Consider the following 16,170-nt stretch of genomic DNA (forward strand, 5'->3'; position numbering starts at 1 on the left):
ACACATTTGGATAGATGCCCGCACCCCTTTTCTTATCACGTTGTTTTAGAGGAAAATGAAGAATGATCCCCTTGTATTATTATCTGGGAGATTCCTTCCTTCTCACAGAATGACTACATTTCACACCCCAATGCCTTTTATTGACACACATAAGATGAGATATCTAAGATAATAATGTAAAGACATTGATTTTTATTTTTTGAGAAACATGCCTTGAGTGACACATTTAAATGAGTTATTAGTATTTTTGATATAGAAAATTAAAACATTAGATGCCATGCTACTATTCGAATCATGCTCATATTTTTTATTTTATTTTTGAAAATTGTAAGTATTTGGCATGCCCTCAATGGTGGCAAATACTTGCTTCATGAAGGAAATTCAATTTCTAGGATCAGCCAAAGTTCTTCATGCTGGTGGCTCTTCACAGAATAAGGTGGTTGCTGCAATTTAGGCAGCACAAGACAAGATGCAACTATAAGGAGGCGAAACTGATTCCTTTTTGTGAGTGATCTACACACAGAACTGGAAGAATCTGGAATATTTAAATACATTTATCTATTTAGGGACTGCTCCAAGGGAGGGAAATGAGTAATTTAATCTTCTAATGCCATAACTAAATATATATCATATTATTGAAAGATAATTAATTTGATTAAAATTCTCAACCTAACCACAAGCCATGTGTGGGCATCAACACATTCTTTGTCCATATTTACTGCATGTTGGGAAATGCACGTCCAGTGCTTCAGATAGTATCCTGGCACGGCTTCTGCTAGGGCAGTCAGGAGGCAGGCCGATCTTGTGCCCAGGAAACAAGTGGACAAAACTGTCAAACACAGCCATAGCCAGGCTCTCAAACTGACCAGGAGCCAACAATATATTGAAAGGTGTTATTTATTAAAAACTGCTAAATTTTGAGTAGTAACAGTGGGAGTCTGTGGTGTTCTTGCCCTGGGCTGCTCCAAGTCATTCACCAGCTTGGTCCATGAAGTGCTTCTACTAGAAGAATGGGGTTAGCCGTGGAAACTAGGAACTTCACTGCTGGAAAGGGTTGAGTTGCTTGAGAGCAGAGGGTGGAAAACCATGCCCAGCTGCCAGTGGAGGTGCTTCCAGCTCTCCTAGTCTAAGGCTATAACTCTGGTTGGGTCAAATGGCAAACCAGAGGACAACCAGGAATTTAAGGGGGAGCTCCTGGAAATGAGGGAAGCATAGAGGGGCTGGGTAAGCTCTCCTCACATCCCGAGTGGACCTGGTGGCAATGGAAATGCACAGAGGGGGCAGAAGAGAGCCAGACAGGAGCAGGGGCTGGAGCAGACTGGAAAATTGCCTGAACCTTGAATGCACTGTCCAAACCACACATGGAGGTATCGGCAGATGGAGAAACCTTATCTGCTTGAGGTATCTGAGCCCAACATCTACCCAATAATTACCTGACTGACCTCTAAGCGATGCAGACCCAGGAGTGAATCCCAGGAAGTCAGGCTTAACAATAAAAAAGAGTTAAAAAAAAAAAAAAAAAAAAAAAAGAAAAGAAAAGCTGAAGAGAGATGTCAGTGACTGAACGCTGCAGAGGAGAAAGACTCTGCATATTTAGTCCAGATAAGTCACTAGAAAAACTAAAACAAGACACCCAAAACAACAGTTTCTTTTTGTTATTGTTTTTGTTTTGTTTTTTTAGGAAACACCAAGTAACAATCATAACCTTAGGGGTAAAAATCAGAATCCTGTGTTGCTATCCTGTATCATTCAAGTTGTCTAGTTTAGTTTTCATTCACAACAAAAATTACTAGCCAGGTATAGAAACAGGAAAGCATGACCCATACCCAGTTTTGTTTTTGTTTTTAAAAAAGCAGTCAATAGAAACTATCTTGGAGTAGGGGGCACAGAAGAAAAGCAGTCAATAGAAACTATCTCGGAGTAGGGGGCACAGTTGTTGGATTTAGTAAAGAAAAAAAAGACTTCAATGCAACAGTGACAAATATGTTCACAGACTAAAGAAATCCATATTTAATAATAAAAGGAAAAGGTGATGACAATGACTCAATGTAAGAAAAGGCATAGAACCCATAAGAAGTCACTGGATGGAAATGAACATACAATATGAAATGAAAATTCACAAGCGGGGCTCAACAGCAGATTTGTTATGACCGAGGGAACTACACATTTGAAAGATCAATTATCCAAGCTGAAGAAGAGAAAGAAAAACGTTAAGGGAAAAGGAACAGAATCTCAAATATCTGTGGGAAAATATCAAGCATAACAATGTATTTGCAATGGGAGTTTGAAAAGGAGGGGAGAGTCCAGCCTGGCCAACATAGTGAAAGCTTGTCTCTACTAAAAAAATACAAAAATTAGCTGAGCATGGTGGCATGTGCCTGTAGTCCCAGCTGCTCGGGAGGCTGAGGCAGGAGAATTACTTGAATGCAGGAGGCGGAGGATGCAGTGAGCCGAGATCGCACAAATGCGCTCTAGCCTGGGTGACAGAGTGAGACTGCATTAAAAACAAAACAAAACAAAAAACAAAGGAGGAGAGGAGACAAATGTTTTTTTAAAAAGTTGAAGAAATAATGGCCGAAAACTTCCCAAATATAAAGAAAAAAGTTGTAGATTCAAGCTTAGTGAACTTCAAATAGGAAAAGACCAACACCAAGACAGGGCAATTACATTATTGAAAAACAGGGAAAATCTTGAAAGCAAGAGAAAAAAACCACAGAAGACTCATCCTGAACAGAAAATCAGGACAACTGATGTCTGATTTATATGAAACAATGGAGGCTAGAAGACAACAGAGTGACATGTTACAAGTGAAAAAAACTTCCAAACAAGAATTCGATATCCAACAAAACTACCTCTCAAAAATGAGAGCAAAAGAAAGACATTCCCAGGTAAATGAAAGCTGAATGAATTTGTTCCTATCAGACCTGTCTTATAAGAAACAGTGAAAGAAGTCTTCAGGCTGGAAGTAGATGACGTAGATGGCAATTTGAATTCACAGGAAGAGACGGAGAGCCCTGGGAACAGTAAATATGAGTGAGGGTAACTATGTAATACTGTATAAACACATTTTTATTCTCCTGTGATCCTGAGTGGTTGGTTTATTGCTTGTTTAAGGATTATAGATCTTTCTTCCTTTTTATTTGTAAACATTTATGGAGTACGTGTGCAATTTTATGACATGCATAAATTGCATAGTGGTCAGGTCAGGGCTTTTTAGAATATCCACCACCCAAATTACATACCTTGTACCCATTAACCAATTTATCATCACTCTCCCCACTCCCACTCTCTCACCCTTCTGAGTTTCCTTATCTATCATTTCATTCTCTACATCCATATGAACACATTTTTTAGCACCCACTTATGAGGTGAACATGTGATATTTGTCTTCCTGTGCCTGGCTTGTTTCATTCAAGATAACGGCCTCAAGTTGAATCCATGTTGCTGCAACTGACGTAATTTCATTCTTTTTTAAGGATGAAGAGTATTACATTGTATATATCTACCACATTTTTAAATCCAATTATCCATTAATAGACATGCTGATTGTGAAGTGTCACTGTTCACAACAGTGCTATTGTGAATAGTGCTGCAATAAACATATGAGTGCAGGTATGTTTTTGATATATTGATTTCTGATACTGCTGGATCAAATGGTAGTTCTATCTTTAGTTCTTTGAGACATCTCCAAACTGTTTTTCCCTGTTTTAATTTTTAAAAGACATAATTGTATAAATTAACAGTTGTTTAACACTACTGTCAGATTTATAACATGCCTATGAAATATATACACGACAGTATGAGCAAAAAATGGGGACAATCGGGCTGTACTGGAGTGTGGTTTCTATATTTTACCGGAATGAAGTTAGCACTACCTTGAAGTAACCTGGATAAATTTAGATGCTTATTGTAATTTGCAGAGACAATACTAAGGAAGTAACAATACAGTTAGAAAGCAACAGAGAAACTAAGATGGTATTCTAAACATATTTACTTAACATACAAAAACAGAAGTAAGAAGAAACAGAGAAACAATAACAATTACTAAACCAGGATACATGCAGAAAACAAGAATCAAAATGGCTGACATTATTCCAATCATATCGAAATTACGGTTAATGCCAATGGGCTACATACTCCAATCAAAAGACAGAGAGTGTAAGGTTTATTTCAAAAACGTGATTCAGGTATGTCCCTTCTATTTGAGACAAACTTTAAATTCAGAAACAAAAATCAATTGTAAGCAAAAGGATAGGAGAAGATATATCACAAAAACAATAATAGTTAAGATAGAATGACTATGTTAATATCAGACAAGACAGTTTAAGACAAAAAATATTATTAGACACAAAGAGGGACATGAAACCGACTCAATAGTCCAGTAGATAATTTTTTTGGATAAACATAGAAACTGACACTTCTGGTCTTAAAGATTGAAACTTAAAATTGTTTTATCTGAGTTCCTTCCTCAGAAAAGTGTCCCCAGGCCTCTCAAAAAGTATCAAAGAACTGAAACTCACCAAATCACTGCATCCAGACAATGAGACACCAAGGCCCTCATTCATCATGATTGCTTCCTTGTCCCTCCAGAGTTCCTGTTTTCCTATACATTGTTACACTTCCTCCCTGCTACATAAACCCCTAACTTCAGTCAGCAGGGAGATGGATTTGAGACTGAGCTCCCACATCCTTGGCTGCAGCACCTGATTAAAGCCCTCTTCCTTGGCAATAATCATCTCAGTGATTGGCTTTCTGTGATGGGAGCAGCAGGTTCTAGATGGAATCCTTGGTGTTTCAGTGACAGAAGCTTTATAATAAAATGGCCAACAGTTCAGCAAGATATAACAATTATAAAGGTATGCACACTTAACAACGGAGCCCCAAAACACATGAAGTAAACACTGACAAAATAAAAGAAAGAAATAGGCAACTCCCTAAAAGTAAGTATTTCTGATACTCCACTCCTAATTGTGACAACTAGGCAGACAAACACCAAGAACAGGAGACACGAACAGCACAATTAACCCACCTGACCTTGCAAACCTGTATAAAACACTTTGCACAACAGAACACTCATTCTTTCCTTATTCACATGGCATATTCCACAGAACACATCAGACAGTAAGCCATATATCAAGTATCAATCAATTTAAAAGAGAAATTATACCAACTATGTCCTTCAACCTTAATGAGATTTACTTAAGAATAAATAATAGGAAAGAACAAAATCCCTGAATATTTGGAAATTAAACAACACATTAATAAATAATTCATTAGAAAAATGTAAAATCACAATGGCTATAGAAGTATTTTCAAGTAAATAAAAATTAAAACACAGCAAATCAAAATTTTTAGGACCAGTTAAAACAGTGTTTGAAAGAAAGTTATAGCCTAGAATACATACGTTGTAAGAAGAAACAAATGTCAAATAAGTAACCCCAGCTCATGCCTAAACAAAATAGGTAAAAAAGAGCAAATTTAAGCCAAAGGAAACAGAGGGCAGGATGTCATAAATATCTGAGTAAAAATTAATAAAATGGAAGACTAAAGACAGAAAAATCAATGGAACCAGAAGTCAGCTATTTGAAAAGATCCAAAAAATGATCAATTTCTATCTAGACTGACCAAGAAAGAAATAGAGAAACTTAAATTACTAAAATGAGGCATGAAAGAGTAAATATTATTACCAACCATACAGAAACTAAAAGGATTTAAATGGAATATGATGAACAACTTCATGCCAACAAATTAGATGTCACAATACTAAAACTGAGACAAGAATAAAGGACAACTTTCGGATTTTCTTTAAAACAAGAGACTGGCTGGGTGCAGTGGCTCATGCCTGTAATCCCAGCACTTTGGGAGGCCGAGGCGGGCGAATCACGAGGTCAGGAGATCGAGACCATCTTGGCTAACACGGTAAAACCCTGTCTCTACTAAAAATACAAAAAACTACCTAGGTGTGGTGGCGGGCACCTGTAGTCCCAGCTACTCCAGAGGCTGAGGCAGGAGAATGGCATGAACCCAGGAGGCAGAGCTTGCAGTGAGCTGAGATCGTTTCACTGCACTCCAGTCTGGGTGACAGAGCGAGACTCTGTCTCAAAAAAACCAAAAAACAAAAACAAGAGACTTAAACCAGTAAGGTAATAGAATCAGTTCAGTAATTGAAACTCTTCCCACAAAGAAAAGGCCAGGCCCAAATGGCTTCACTGGTGACTTCTAACAAACACCTGAAAAGGAATCATACCAACACTAAACAGAATCTTTCAGAAAATAAAGAGAGGAACAATTCCCAACTTATTCTGTGCAGCCAATATTACCCTCATACCAGAGTCCGGGAAAGATGGCACAAGAAGAGAAAACTGCGGACCAACATCCCTCGTGAATATAGGCAAAGAAATCCTCATCCGAGGATTAGAAAATAAGATCCAGTGACACTTAAAGAGGCTTATAAACCAAGACAAAGTGGGATTTACCTCCCAATGCAAGGATGGTCTATTATCTGCAAAGCAGTTAATGCAATATACCACATGATTAAAGGATGAAAAAATAAAGGACAATAAAGAAACACCATATACGATTACCTAAGTAGTACCTGACAAATTGAACGTCCATATGCAGGTCCCTCAAAAAACTACAAATAGAACTACCATACCATCCAGCAACCCCACTACTTGGCATTTATCCAAAGGAAACGAAATCGGTACATTAGAGAGACACCTACACCACTTGTTTGTTGAAGTGCTGTTCACAATATCCAAGATAGGGAATTAACCTAGGTGTCCAACAACAAACAGATAAATGGATAAAGAAAATGGGGTAGTTGTACACTGATAGGACAGGAAACGGAAATACTGGGTAGAAGAGGGCAGTTTCCTGGCAAAGCCCCACCCTCAAGCCTGGATACCTGTGACCCTAAGTGAGAAAGGGCATTCCTGTTTTTGTGCCCAAAAAGTTGTCTTTTAGCCCGCATGCCTGCATCCATATAAACCCTGAACCCCAGGACCCAGAGGCAGACCAGCAAGCCAGCAGACCAGCAAACAGACAAATGGCAGAACAACATGGCAGAGAAAGGGAGAAGAGGAGGAACATCTGAACGCCGAGAGGAGTTTGGCTGGGGGTGGTCAGAGAGGAGTCCAGCCACTGGACAGCCCAAGTCCAGGAGAGGATCACCTTCCCACTCCAGTCTCCGTCCCAGCTCCACATCCATCCCACTGAAAACCACCTCTACCACTCAATAAAACCTCGCATTCATCCTTCAAGCCCATGTGCGACCTGATTTTTCCAGGATGCTGGGCAACAGCTCTGGATCTAGCCCTCTGTCCTTGCGAAAAGGCAGAGGGTCCATTGAGCCTGTTAGCATTCAAGTCGTCTGTGGACAGCAAAGCTGAAAGAACTTTGTAACACTAGGGTTGCAGACACCCACCCCTAGACACTACTGCTGGTTCGGAGCACAAAACACTCGCCCCAGCCTCTGCACCTGCCCTTCTGCATGCTCCAGTCCCACAGTGGGTTTGAGCAACAACAGAACAGGCGAGCCACACCCATCAAACATCCTGCAAGGGGAATCAGGGAACTCTCCCATTTCAGCACCGCAGGATACTATTCAGCCATAAAAAAATAATGAAATTATGTCATTTGCAGCAAACATGGATGAAACTGGAGGACATTATGTTAAATGAAGTAAGTCAAGAGGGAAAGTTTAGCACTGCATGTTCCACCCGTGGAAACTAAAAGGAGTTGATTTCAAAGAAGTAAAAGTAGAACGAAGAATAGTAGAGGGTGGGCAGAGTAGGAGGAAGGGAGAGATAAGAAGAGATGTATTAAAACATACAAAATTACTGCTAGATATGAATAAGTTCCTGTGTTCTACAGCACTGTAGCATGAAAACAGTTAAAAATATATTATACAGTTGCAAATAGTTAAAAGGAGGTTATTGAATGTTCCCAACAGAAAGCAATGATCAATGTTTGAGTTAATGAATATGCTAATTACCTCGATCTGCTCACCAAGTTACATGTACCAAAACATCACTATATATCCCACAAATATGAATACCCTATTTATTGTCAATTAAAAAATAAAATAAAAAACCTTCTTCGACAAAGAAGTGACAAAGGGAACGTCCTATACCTGATTAAGAGTGTCGATAAAGAACTACAACAAACATCATCTTTCATCATGAAAGCTAACAGCTTTCTCCTAAGATCAGGAGCAAGGCAAGAATGTTCGTTCACTTACACTCAACAATGTGTTTGAGGTTCTGGCCAGTGCTACGAGGTAAACAAACAAATAAGCAAAACAAAACCCCCAAATTTTCCTCTACCCAAATCAGCACCTCAAATCTCTCTGGAGATACTAAACATAATTTTCAAAATGTTGTCTATTATTTTCTGAATTCTTTCTGTTTCCTCTGGATCAATTGTTCTATTTGTTGTTGTTCTGTCTCATTCATGCTTTTGGGTTTTCTTCAAATGCGTGCTGAGTCCTCGCCCCTCTTTCCATGCTTATGAATGAAGTATATGTAAGTGCTCTATTGCAGTTACAGAATTCTGTGTCCTCCAACACTTTCAAGTTTTTACATGAGAAGACAGACTGGAAGGCCTTGGAAAGCTTGATGGCGAGTTCCCAGACGTGAGGTCCTGATGCCGTCTCTTCCTGCTTTGTCTGTGGACTCTGGCATAATGCTGAAACAGAAGTTTACTGGAACACATTTTTCCCTCTAATGTAGAAAGAACAGCGTCATGAGGAGACAGAGTCTAAAGTAAGCAGATCTGTCTGAGATCCAAGGACTGACAGCAGAGCCACATGTGCGATCTTGGAAACACCCCAAGTTTCTGTCTCCCCACATGTAGGATGAGGACAGCACCATGACCCGTCCCCAAGTGCTTCGAGGACTCGATGGCCGAGTGCACTCGCAGGGCCTGGCAGAAAAGTTGCTCCACTGATGAGCGTTCCCTTCTCCCTTCTTCCTTCAGTGAAGAAAAGGCACAGCCCCTGTGGGCACTGCTTCTAGGGGGTGACTGCCACGTACTCCGGGTCTGAAAGGTTTAAGGTTTTGCATTACCACAGGTAAGTGCCATTCAACATCTGGTCACCATCTCTAAGGGAAGGAGGGTGGTCAGGCCTCTGCACCCAGACTCCAGTCACTTCATTTCATGGCTGTAAACTCAAACTGTGTATTTTGTAGCCCTGCTTCATTACTTGTCCCTGAAATCTCTCTGAGTTTATCTGTGTGAAAGGAGACGTCGTTTCCCACTGCTGGTATTCCCTGAGACAGCAGTTTTTAGCTACTGGCTGGGAAGTGGATGAAGCAGTGTTCACATACCTGGGAAGAGGCCCGGGCTGTGGGACATCAGGCCCAATTATCACTACCCAGAGTGTCCCGAGGGCACCCCCACAGGATGCCTGTCTTGTCACCCTGAGCGCAGTGGCACTAGATAATGAGCGGCACCTCTGCACTCCCGCAAAGCCCCAGAGGTGCCCCTATATCACCCTGTCTAATGTCAAGCCATGCTCTACTTCGTGACTTAAAGTGGAGCAGGACAGATCATAAACACTTGCTGAATGGTTGAGAACCTCCCATAAATATTCTCAAAGTTAGTCATAGAACCTGTTCCTGGTACTACCACAACCTTGAAGGTAAACAGTACACTCCACATGCCCTTGCAAACCATGTGTCAGACAGGCCGACCTCTTCGGACCTAGGGAGGCTCCTTCATAAATGCCAGGGACGCACCTGTCTTGGGAAAGTGATTGGGGAAAACACAGCCAGCCACCCAGTGCCCAGGAGCTCCAGCAAGGGAAGCCCCGCTCAGAACCAGGGCAACGAGGGGGCCCTGCTCCGACCCAGGACAATGAGAAGGCCCCACTCCGAACCAGGGCAGTGGCTTTCTGAAAACGGCACTCTCTGGGAAACAGCATCCATTCGCTGTAAACCAAGTGAAGCTATGCAATACTCAAAGAAGTTAAAAATCACATTTTTTTCTTTTTTTTCTGAGTAGAACTGCCTTTTAGAAAGAGCTCAGATCAATATTCACTGTTCTTTTGTTTCAGTAGTTGTCATTCTGTTCAATTAGATGATCTAAAAAAAAAAATGATGCCAAAAGTCTATGGTTTTTGGCTCTGTGGTTGCAGTACTGGCACCCAATTTGTTATCACTTCCCTATATCGTGACCTTAAGCAATCCTTTCCACGCTGACTGAGCTTGGCTGTGTGACTTGCTCTGGTCAATGAGATAGTAACATGCAGGACATAGGCACATACTTGACAAGCCCTTGCACAGTGGGCTCCACCTCTCTGGCTGCCACACGATGAAGCCTGGGACAGGATGGGTGACTGCTGGGTGATGCAGTCACCTCTGTTACTGCAGCCAGCAGCCTCTGGCTGCCCAGCCCATCACAGCTAGCTATGGAAAAGTGAGTGAGCCCAGGTGAGACCAGCAGAACAATCACCCAGCTGAGCCCAGCTCAACTGTCTACCCTCAGAAATCATAAGCTAAAGAAAGAGTTGTTAAGGCACTATGTTGTGGGGGTGATTTGTTATGCAGCAAATGCTTATCAATACATGACTGTTTATTATTTAATGGAATGGAGAAAAGAGTAAACCAAAGAACAGCTACTGCATGTTCAATGACACTTCCAACCAGTCATTAGTATTTTGTTATTTACAGAAGAATAGAATAAAAAGCACCATAGCTATACTGTAAGAATGTTTCTGAGAAAATATCTTTGTTTTCAGAGAAAAGGGACCAAGTTAACCACTGTGGTGAGGCTCTGAAATCCTCCTCAGCATCCTGAGCCGCATACAGAAGCAACAGCAGCTGTAATGTGTCTCCATCCCTTCCGCTCAGAGCCTGTGGGAGGGCCATTTCTTGATCCAGGTGAGCTCCTTGGATGTCGACCAGAAAGTCTCACTAAAGTGCCTAAGAGGCAGCTCGATTTGTAAACAACTGGCTGTTCCATTGATGTTACTTTAGGAGTGCCTTTTGTGGCCAAGGTATAAATGCCAACATGCTCCATCTTACGTTATAGTCAAAAGTCACTAGAAATATTAATACAGAGTAGGCACTGTTATTATGACTAAAGATTCTTATTACTGTATTATTAAAATAATTATTTCTGATGGGCTTCCACTTTTGCTGCTAGATCAGAGGAGCAGGACTGGGTGGGAAAGTTACCTCCCAAGAAGTATACTATACTACTTGTCAGAGCCTTGGACCTACTAAGACAGACAAGTCTGTGTCTGCCTCCACCCACTTCCTAGCTTTTATTTAAAACATTGTCTCTGAGTAGATTTCAGACCCTTACAGGGTTCCAAAACCACATCTATTACCTGCTGAAGCCACTGTGTGAAAAATCATTGCAATAAAATGGATTCAGTAATTGATTGACAAAAATGTGGATTCAGATATACTATAAATTTTTTAAAAATTTCATTAAAATATTGGTTGTGTTTATGTGCAAGCTCCATCAGAAGCCCACGTGAGTCTTCAAGAAGGATAAACAATTCTTTTGAATGTAGTCCATTGTGAAGTACCAGGAGGGAGGCTAACTGAGGACTAAGAAGATTTGCTGCTCACCTGCTCTCCTCCCACCTTCTCCCCTCCCACCTGCTCCCCTCCCACCTGCTCCCTGCTCCCCTCCCACCTGCTCCTCTCCCACCTGTTCCCCTCCCACCTGCTCTCGTCCCACCTTCTCTCCTCCCATTGACCTTGGCAGAGTGTAGTTATTCAAGAGAAGTGCATGAATGCAATCGGGGTGGGGAGGAACCCACAAGGGTGAGAAAGAAATGATGGAGACATTCAAATGTCCTTTTCAATCTAGTTGGTTTCAATCAACCATCCCAAGCCTTCTATCACTGGGGCATATTGTGTCCTGGAGGGGATTTTCCAAAAACCCTTAAGAAAGCTGAAAATCCTCTGCCAGCCAGTTTGGCCCCCTGGGGGCTTGGGAACATCTCTGATCCCTTCCTTTCTACCCTCGCATCTCCATTAACGACAAATTTCACCTTTTAGATATTTCTTCACCATTTCTAATACTGTCCTTATTCTCTCACCTGCCCTTATGACAAGCCCCCCAAAAGAGGCAGGGGGCACATCCAGTTTGGTCCTAGCCCCAGGCTGCCTCCCCTCTTGCCTCCATCTCCTCTACATCCTTGTCCCACTCCTGGTCAGAGCAGCTCCTGAAAACACAGATCAAGATCTGACCACAGCCCTTCTGCATGAGACCCTTCCATGGACCTGCATGGTCACATGCAGGTGCCAAGGCCTCCTCCTGCGATTCCCAGGTCCTCCACATGACATCCTGCTCACTTTGTGTTGTCTTGTGGATTAAATGTTGGTGCATTCTGGCTCTTGGTTACTCTAACAAATCTATTCAGGCTCCCCAGCAACACGGCCTGTGTGGTGGGGCACAGCAGTGACCCTGAAGCAGAGGGGACAGATGCTCTGGGTGGGGCCTGGCTCTCCAGGCTCCAGGCCCCCCCCTCCCAGGGCTCCTTCTTGACTCTTTGGTGGGTCCCTTCTGTCTCACACGTATCTGAGTTTGTGACTCTGCATAAATCCAGTCTCCCTTAGGTGGCTGATAAGGTCCTTGCTGATGGGAACCCCCTCCCTCTCCAACCTGTCTCCTCCCCGTCTTTCCCATAGGCCTCCGCATTTCTGACCAGTTCCTCTTCCCTGCAGATCTCTGGAGCTGCTGCCTCTGTGCTCCCCAGGTCCTCTTGGACTGGAATTTCTCTGCCAGCTCCCCTCAAGCCTCCTCTTACTCATCCTCAAGATATAGCCGGGGGAGGGCTCCTGCCTGTGTGATGACTTCTGAACCCTGCATTGAGCTCAGGGCCCTAGCCCCTCTTCAGAGCTGATGGGGTATTCCGTTCCCATAACTCCTGGGGCTGCGTTTTCGTGCATTCGCTTCCCTAATTCCACTCCATGCGGGTCGGGCAGTATTTATTTATATTTCGCTGTCAGCAAAGCCCTCAGATCTTGCAAAACAGTAGACAGGGACAGAGGCTTCTGAACAGAAGCCAAGCATGCTCCCAACTTTCCACAGCTGCATCATGAGCACCCTCCCTTTACAGGTGTCACCAGAGGGCATTAGGACCTCCGCAGATGCCCAGGCATCACATCTTGGTCCTCTTCCATGCTACGACTCTCCACTCCCTGCCAGTGGGCTTCCCAGGCTCCACTGGCTGGGGCTGCACCGAAGTTTCCCTCTCCATTGCTGATCCTCCCTCCTGACTAAAGCCGGATCTCTTGGCTCCTAGTTCTCACTGAGGTCTCCAATCCTGATCCTCTGGTCTCCTTGACCTGCCACTCCCTTGCAATTTCTCCGGCCTTTCTATCAAGCGTGGGTCCCATGGTTGTGGGTCTGATTCGGCTCCAAACTTCCTCCCTCTTGCTTTCTCCTGCCTCCTCCACCTTCCAGGCAGAGTACACCTTGCCAAGAGAGCCTCACCTGCTAAAGATGGTCCCACACGGCTGGAGAAAGTCACGGAGCCCTGGGTCTGACCAGATCTTCACACGAACTCATACTGCAACTGGGCAGTTTCTCCAGAAGTCTTTTCTAGAATGGGCACTTCCCCCAGATCACTGCTCTAGACTGTCTGCAATCTCCCCACACCCCAACACACCCCAAGAGCTTCTCTGGCTGTGCTGATACTCAGCCAACATGAACCCCTCCTTTCCTTCCTCTTCAACCCAGAGTGCTTGAAAGTTTCCCTTACCCCACCCTTCTCTTCTCTCCCAGGCCAGCACGTGGACTTCTTCTGAGAGGCCATCTCTCACACATACATGCTTGGAGTACAGCTCCTGCCTCCCCAAGACCACTCCCCAGCCGCCGGCCGCGATCCTGAATTTTCCATTCTGAACATTTCCTCTCTACTTACAAAAATGTTCTCACCTACCTTAGTGAAAAACAGACATCCCTTCCTTCCCCCTTTGGCCACACACTGCCTCTGAAGGTCGGACCTGTTCGGCGGTTTCCTCCCCCACCAAACTGACGGAAAACCTGGCCCAAGTCTCCCTGACATCGCGTCCTGGGAAAACATCCTTGGCCTCACTGCAGCGGAAAGTCTGGGAGCGCATGGGCAGCAAACCGCTAGTCCATGGCCTGCAGCCGCTGCTCTCACCCTGTCACCCAGTGCTGCCCTAGGGTGCCAGTGTGCCACATACCCAGCAACCACTGTGCCTACCATGCTATATCCAATGTGCAATGTGCACATCTCTGTGCGTGTAATTCAAATGCTGTCACCTGCCCTCCAGTCCTCTAAAAAAGTCAGCTTATCTTCCCTTTAGGCTATCAGTACCTACACTTTCTTCCAGCGTGGTTCAGCTCTATCAACAATCTCTCAGTAGTAACTGTGGAATGCAAAGTCAAGGAACCACAGGTGACAGCAGAAACACCTCCCAAAGTGTCCCCCATCCAATACATTTCCAGCCTCATGTGGCTCTGGGATCAAGCATTCCTCCCTCCTCTTGTCAATGACCTCTCTGTCTCATGGGATGAGGGACAGCAGGGAAAACTGATGAACCCACCAGCACTGCCTTCTGCAGCCCCATCTGACAGCCATTACCTGGGGTCATCTCATACCAGAATCACTGGCTTTCTGTTAATCTAAGTCTTTCCTCTCCTTCTATCTTCCACAAGCATTCAAGAGTGAAGGGCACCAAGACTGCCTTTGGTTTCTGCATTTTTGCACACTAGTTTCATTCCCTAATTTCTGGGCTACAGTGTATAGGCATTCATGGCTCCTGCCCACCCTAGAATCCCCATCACACATTCCTAGAGGGCCTCTGACAAACACATCCTCTAACCTCCAGCTCCTGGAACTCCTCCTCCTCCTCCACATCGTAGGACAGGGTATGGATTTTTATGTCATCAGCTGAGAGGTCAATGAACTTCCCATCGGGGTACTCGAGGCTGTCTTTGGTGGGCGATCGGTCCTCGATGAAGGTGGTCTCGCAGCAGTCGGTGGTCACACCGTCCCCCCAGGAACGCAGCACACCCTCTGAATAGAGAATGATGTTGGGCCTGTAGCGGGACTCCACCGACTGCTGCAGGGTGTTGGGGTCCAGCAGCTGCTGCACCGGCTCACTCCTGCTGCTGTCCAGGCTGGCCGGCACTGTGCTGGCCCCCACCCGGTGGCTCTGGTACTGGGGCGCTGGGTAAACAGACACCAGACCATCTCTGCTCTCGGCCATCAAGTTTCTGGTGTTAATTAAGCCATTCCTCTTGCCAGCATCACTGATTTTACTGTGCACCAGCATGCTCTTCTGTTCAATGATGCCATCCATGGTCCTCTCTCTCTGGCTAGGCGTCAGGCTGGCGGGCTGGGCACGTAGGTCACACTTGTCTCAGGGAACCCATTTCTCCTGGAGGAGGAGAAAACAGAGATGAGACAAGAGAATCACACTTAAAAACAAGCTAATCACCCAGACCCACATTGTTTCAGACTGTACCAATCAGCTGATAAATGCATAGTAACTGTGAGAGTTAGACAAAATGCAGTCCTACCTATTCAGTGAATGTTAAAAAGGATCTGTCGGGGTGGCTAGCCAGAGGTAGCAGAAACTGATTACCTGAATCTCTATAAAGTTTCTGCTTCCAAATGAAGGAGACTGCAGGAGCTGGCTCCCTTGAAGCCTAGAGGAACCTTTGATTGCTAGCAGACATCCTGAAACCCACAGGTAAACCCAATCACATTAGCATCCGACAAGTCCATAGGAAAACAGAACTGCAAATCTGTAATGGGGATTAGCTCTTCCCAGGTACATGGCTATTCATTCAAGCAGGAAATTATGTGATTGCAATAATCCCTACTTAGTGATGATCTTGAGGCGTCAAGTCCCAAACACGAATCTGCTACTGAGGCATCTTGAGATAGGCACAGCTTGGTCTCTTAGGGTGCTCTCTACAGTTTGCCACTCAGAATTTGCTGAGAACCGGCAGCATCAGCACCAGCTGGGAGCTTGTTGGAAATGCAGAATCTTGAGTAGCACCTGCATCTACTAAATCAGAATCTGCATTTTAACATGATCCTAGCTGATGAGTCTGCACATTAAAGCTGAGGAGGTGCTGGGCTACAGTGTATAGTGCAAGTTTTGGCCTGCTGAACAAGTTGGCTTGATTTTACAACCGATTATTTACTAAATTTTAAAATGTACTCAA

At 44.0% G+C, this 16,170-nt stretch overlaps 1 protein-coding gene across 25 annotated transcripts in view; it reads right to left on the minus strand.

Annotated features, from left to right (window-relative positions):
• SYNDIG1 (synapse differentiation inducing 1) overlaps positions 1 to 16,170 on the minus strand; it is a 214,889-nt gene that overhangs the window by 128,944 nt on the left and 69,775 nt on the right. For all 25 annotated transcript variants that reach the window (XM_045362386.3, XM_074003219.1, XM_074003221.1 and 22 more), the window contains one exon: positions 14,817 to 15,374. In XM_045362386.3, coding sequence (XP_045218321.1) covers positions 14,817 to 15,296 — 480 coding nt within the window. In that variant the 5' untranslated portion in view covers positions 15,297 to 15,374. The remainder of the gene's footprint in view (positions 1 to 14,816; positions 15,375 to 16,170) is intronic.

Source organism: Macaca fascicularis, chromosome 10 (genome assembly GCF_037993035.2).
Source record: "Macaca fascicularis isolate 582-1 chromosome 10, T2T-MFA8v1.1".
NCBI classification, from domain to species: Eukaryota; Metazoa; Chordata; class Mammalia; order Primates; family Cercopithecidae; genus Macaca; species Macaca fascicularis.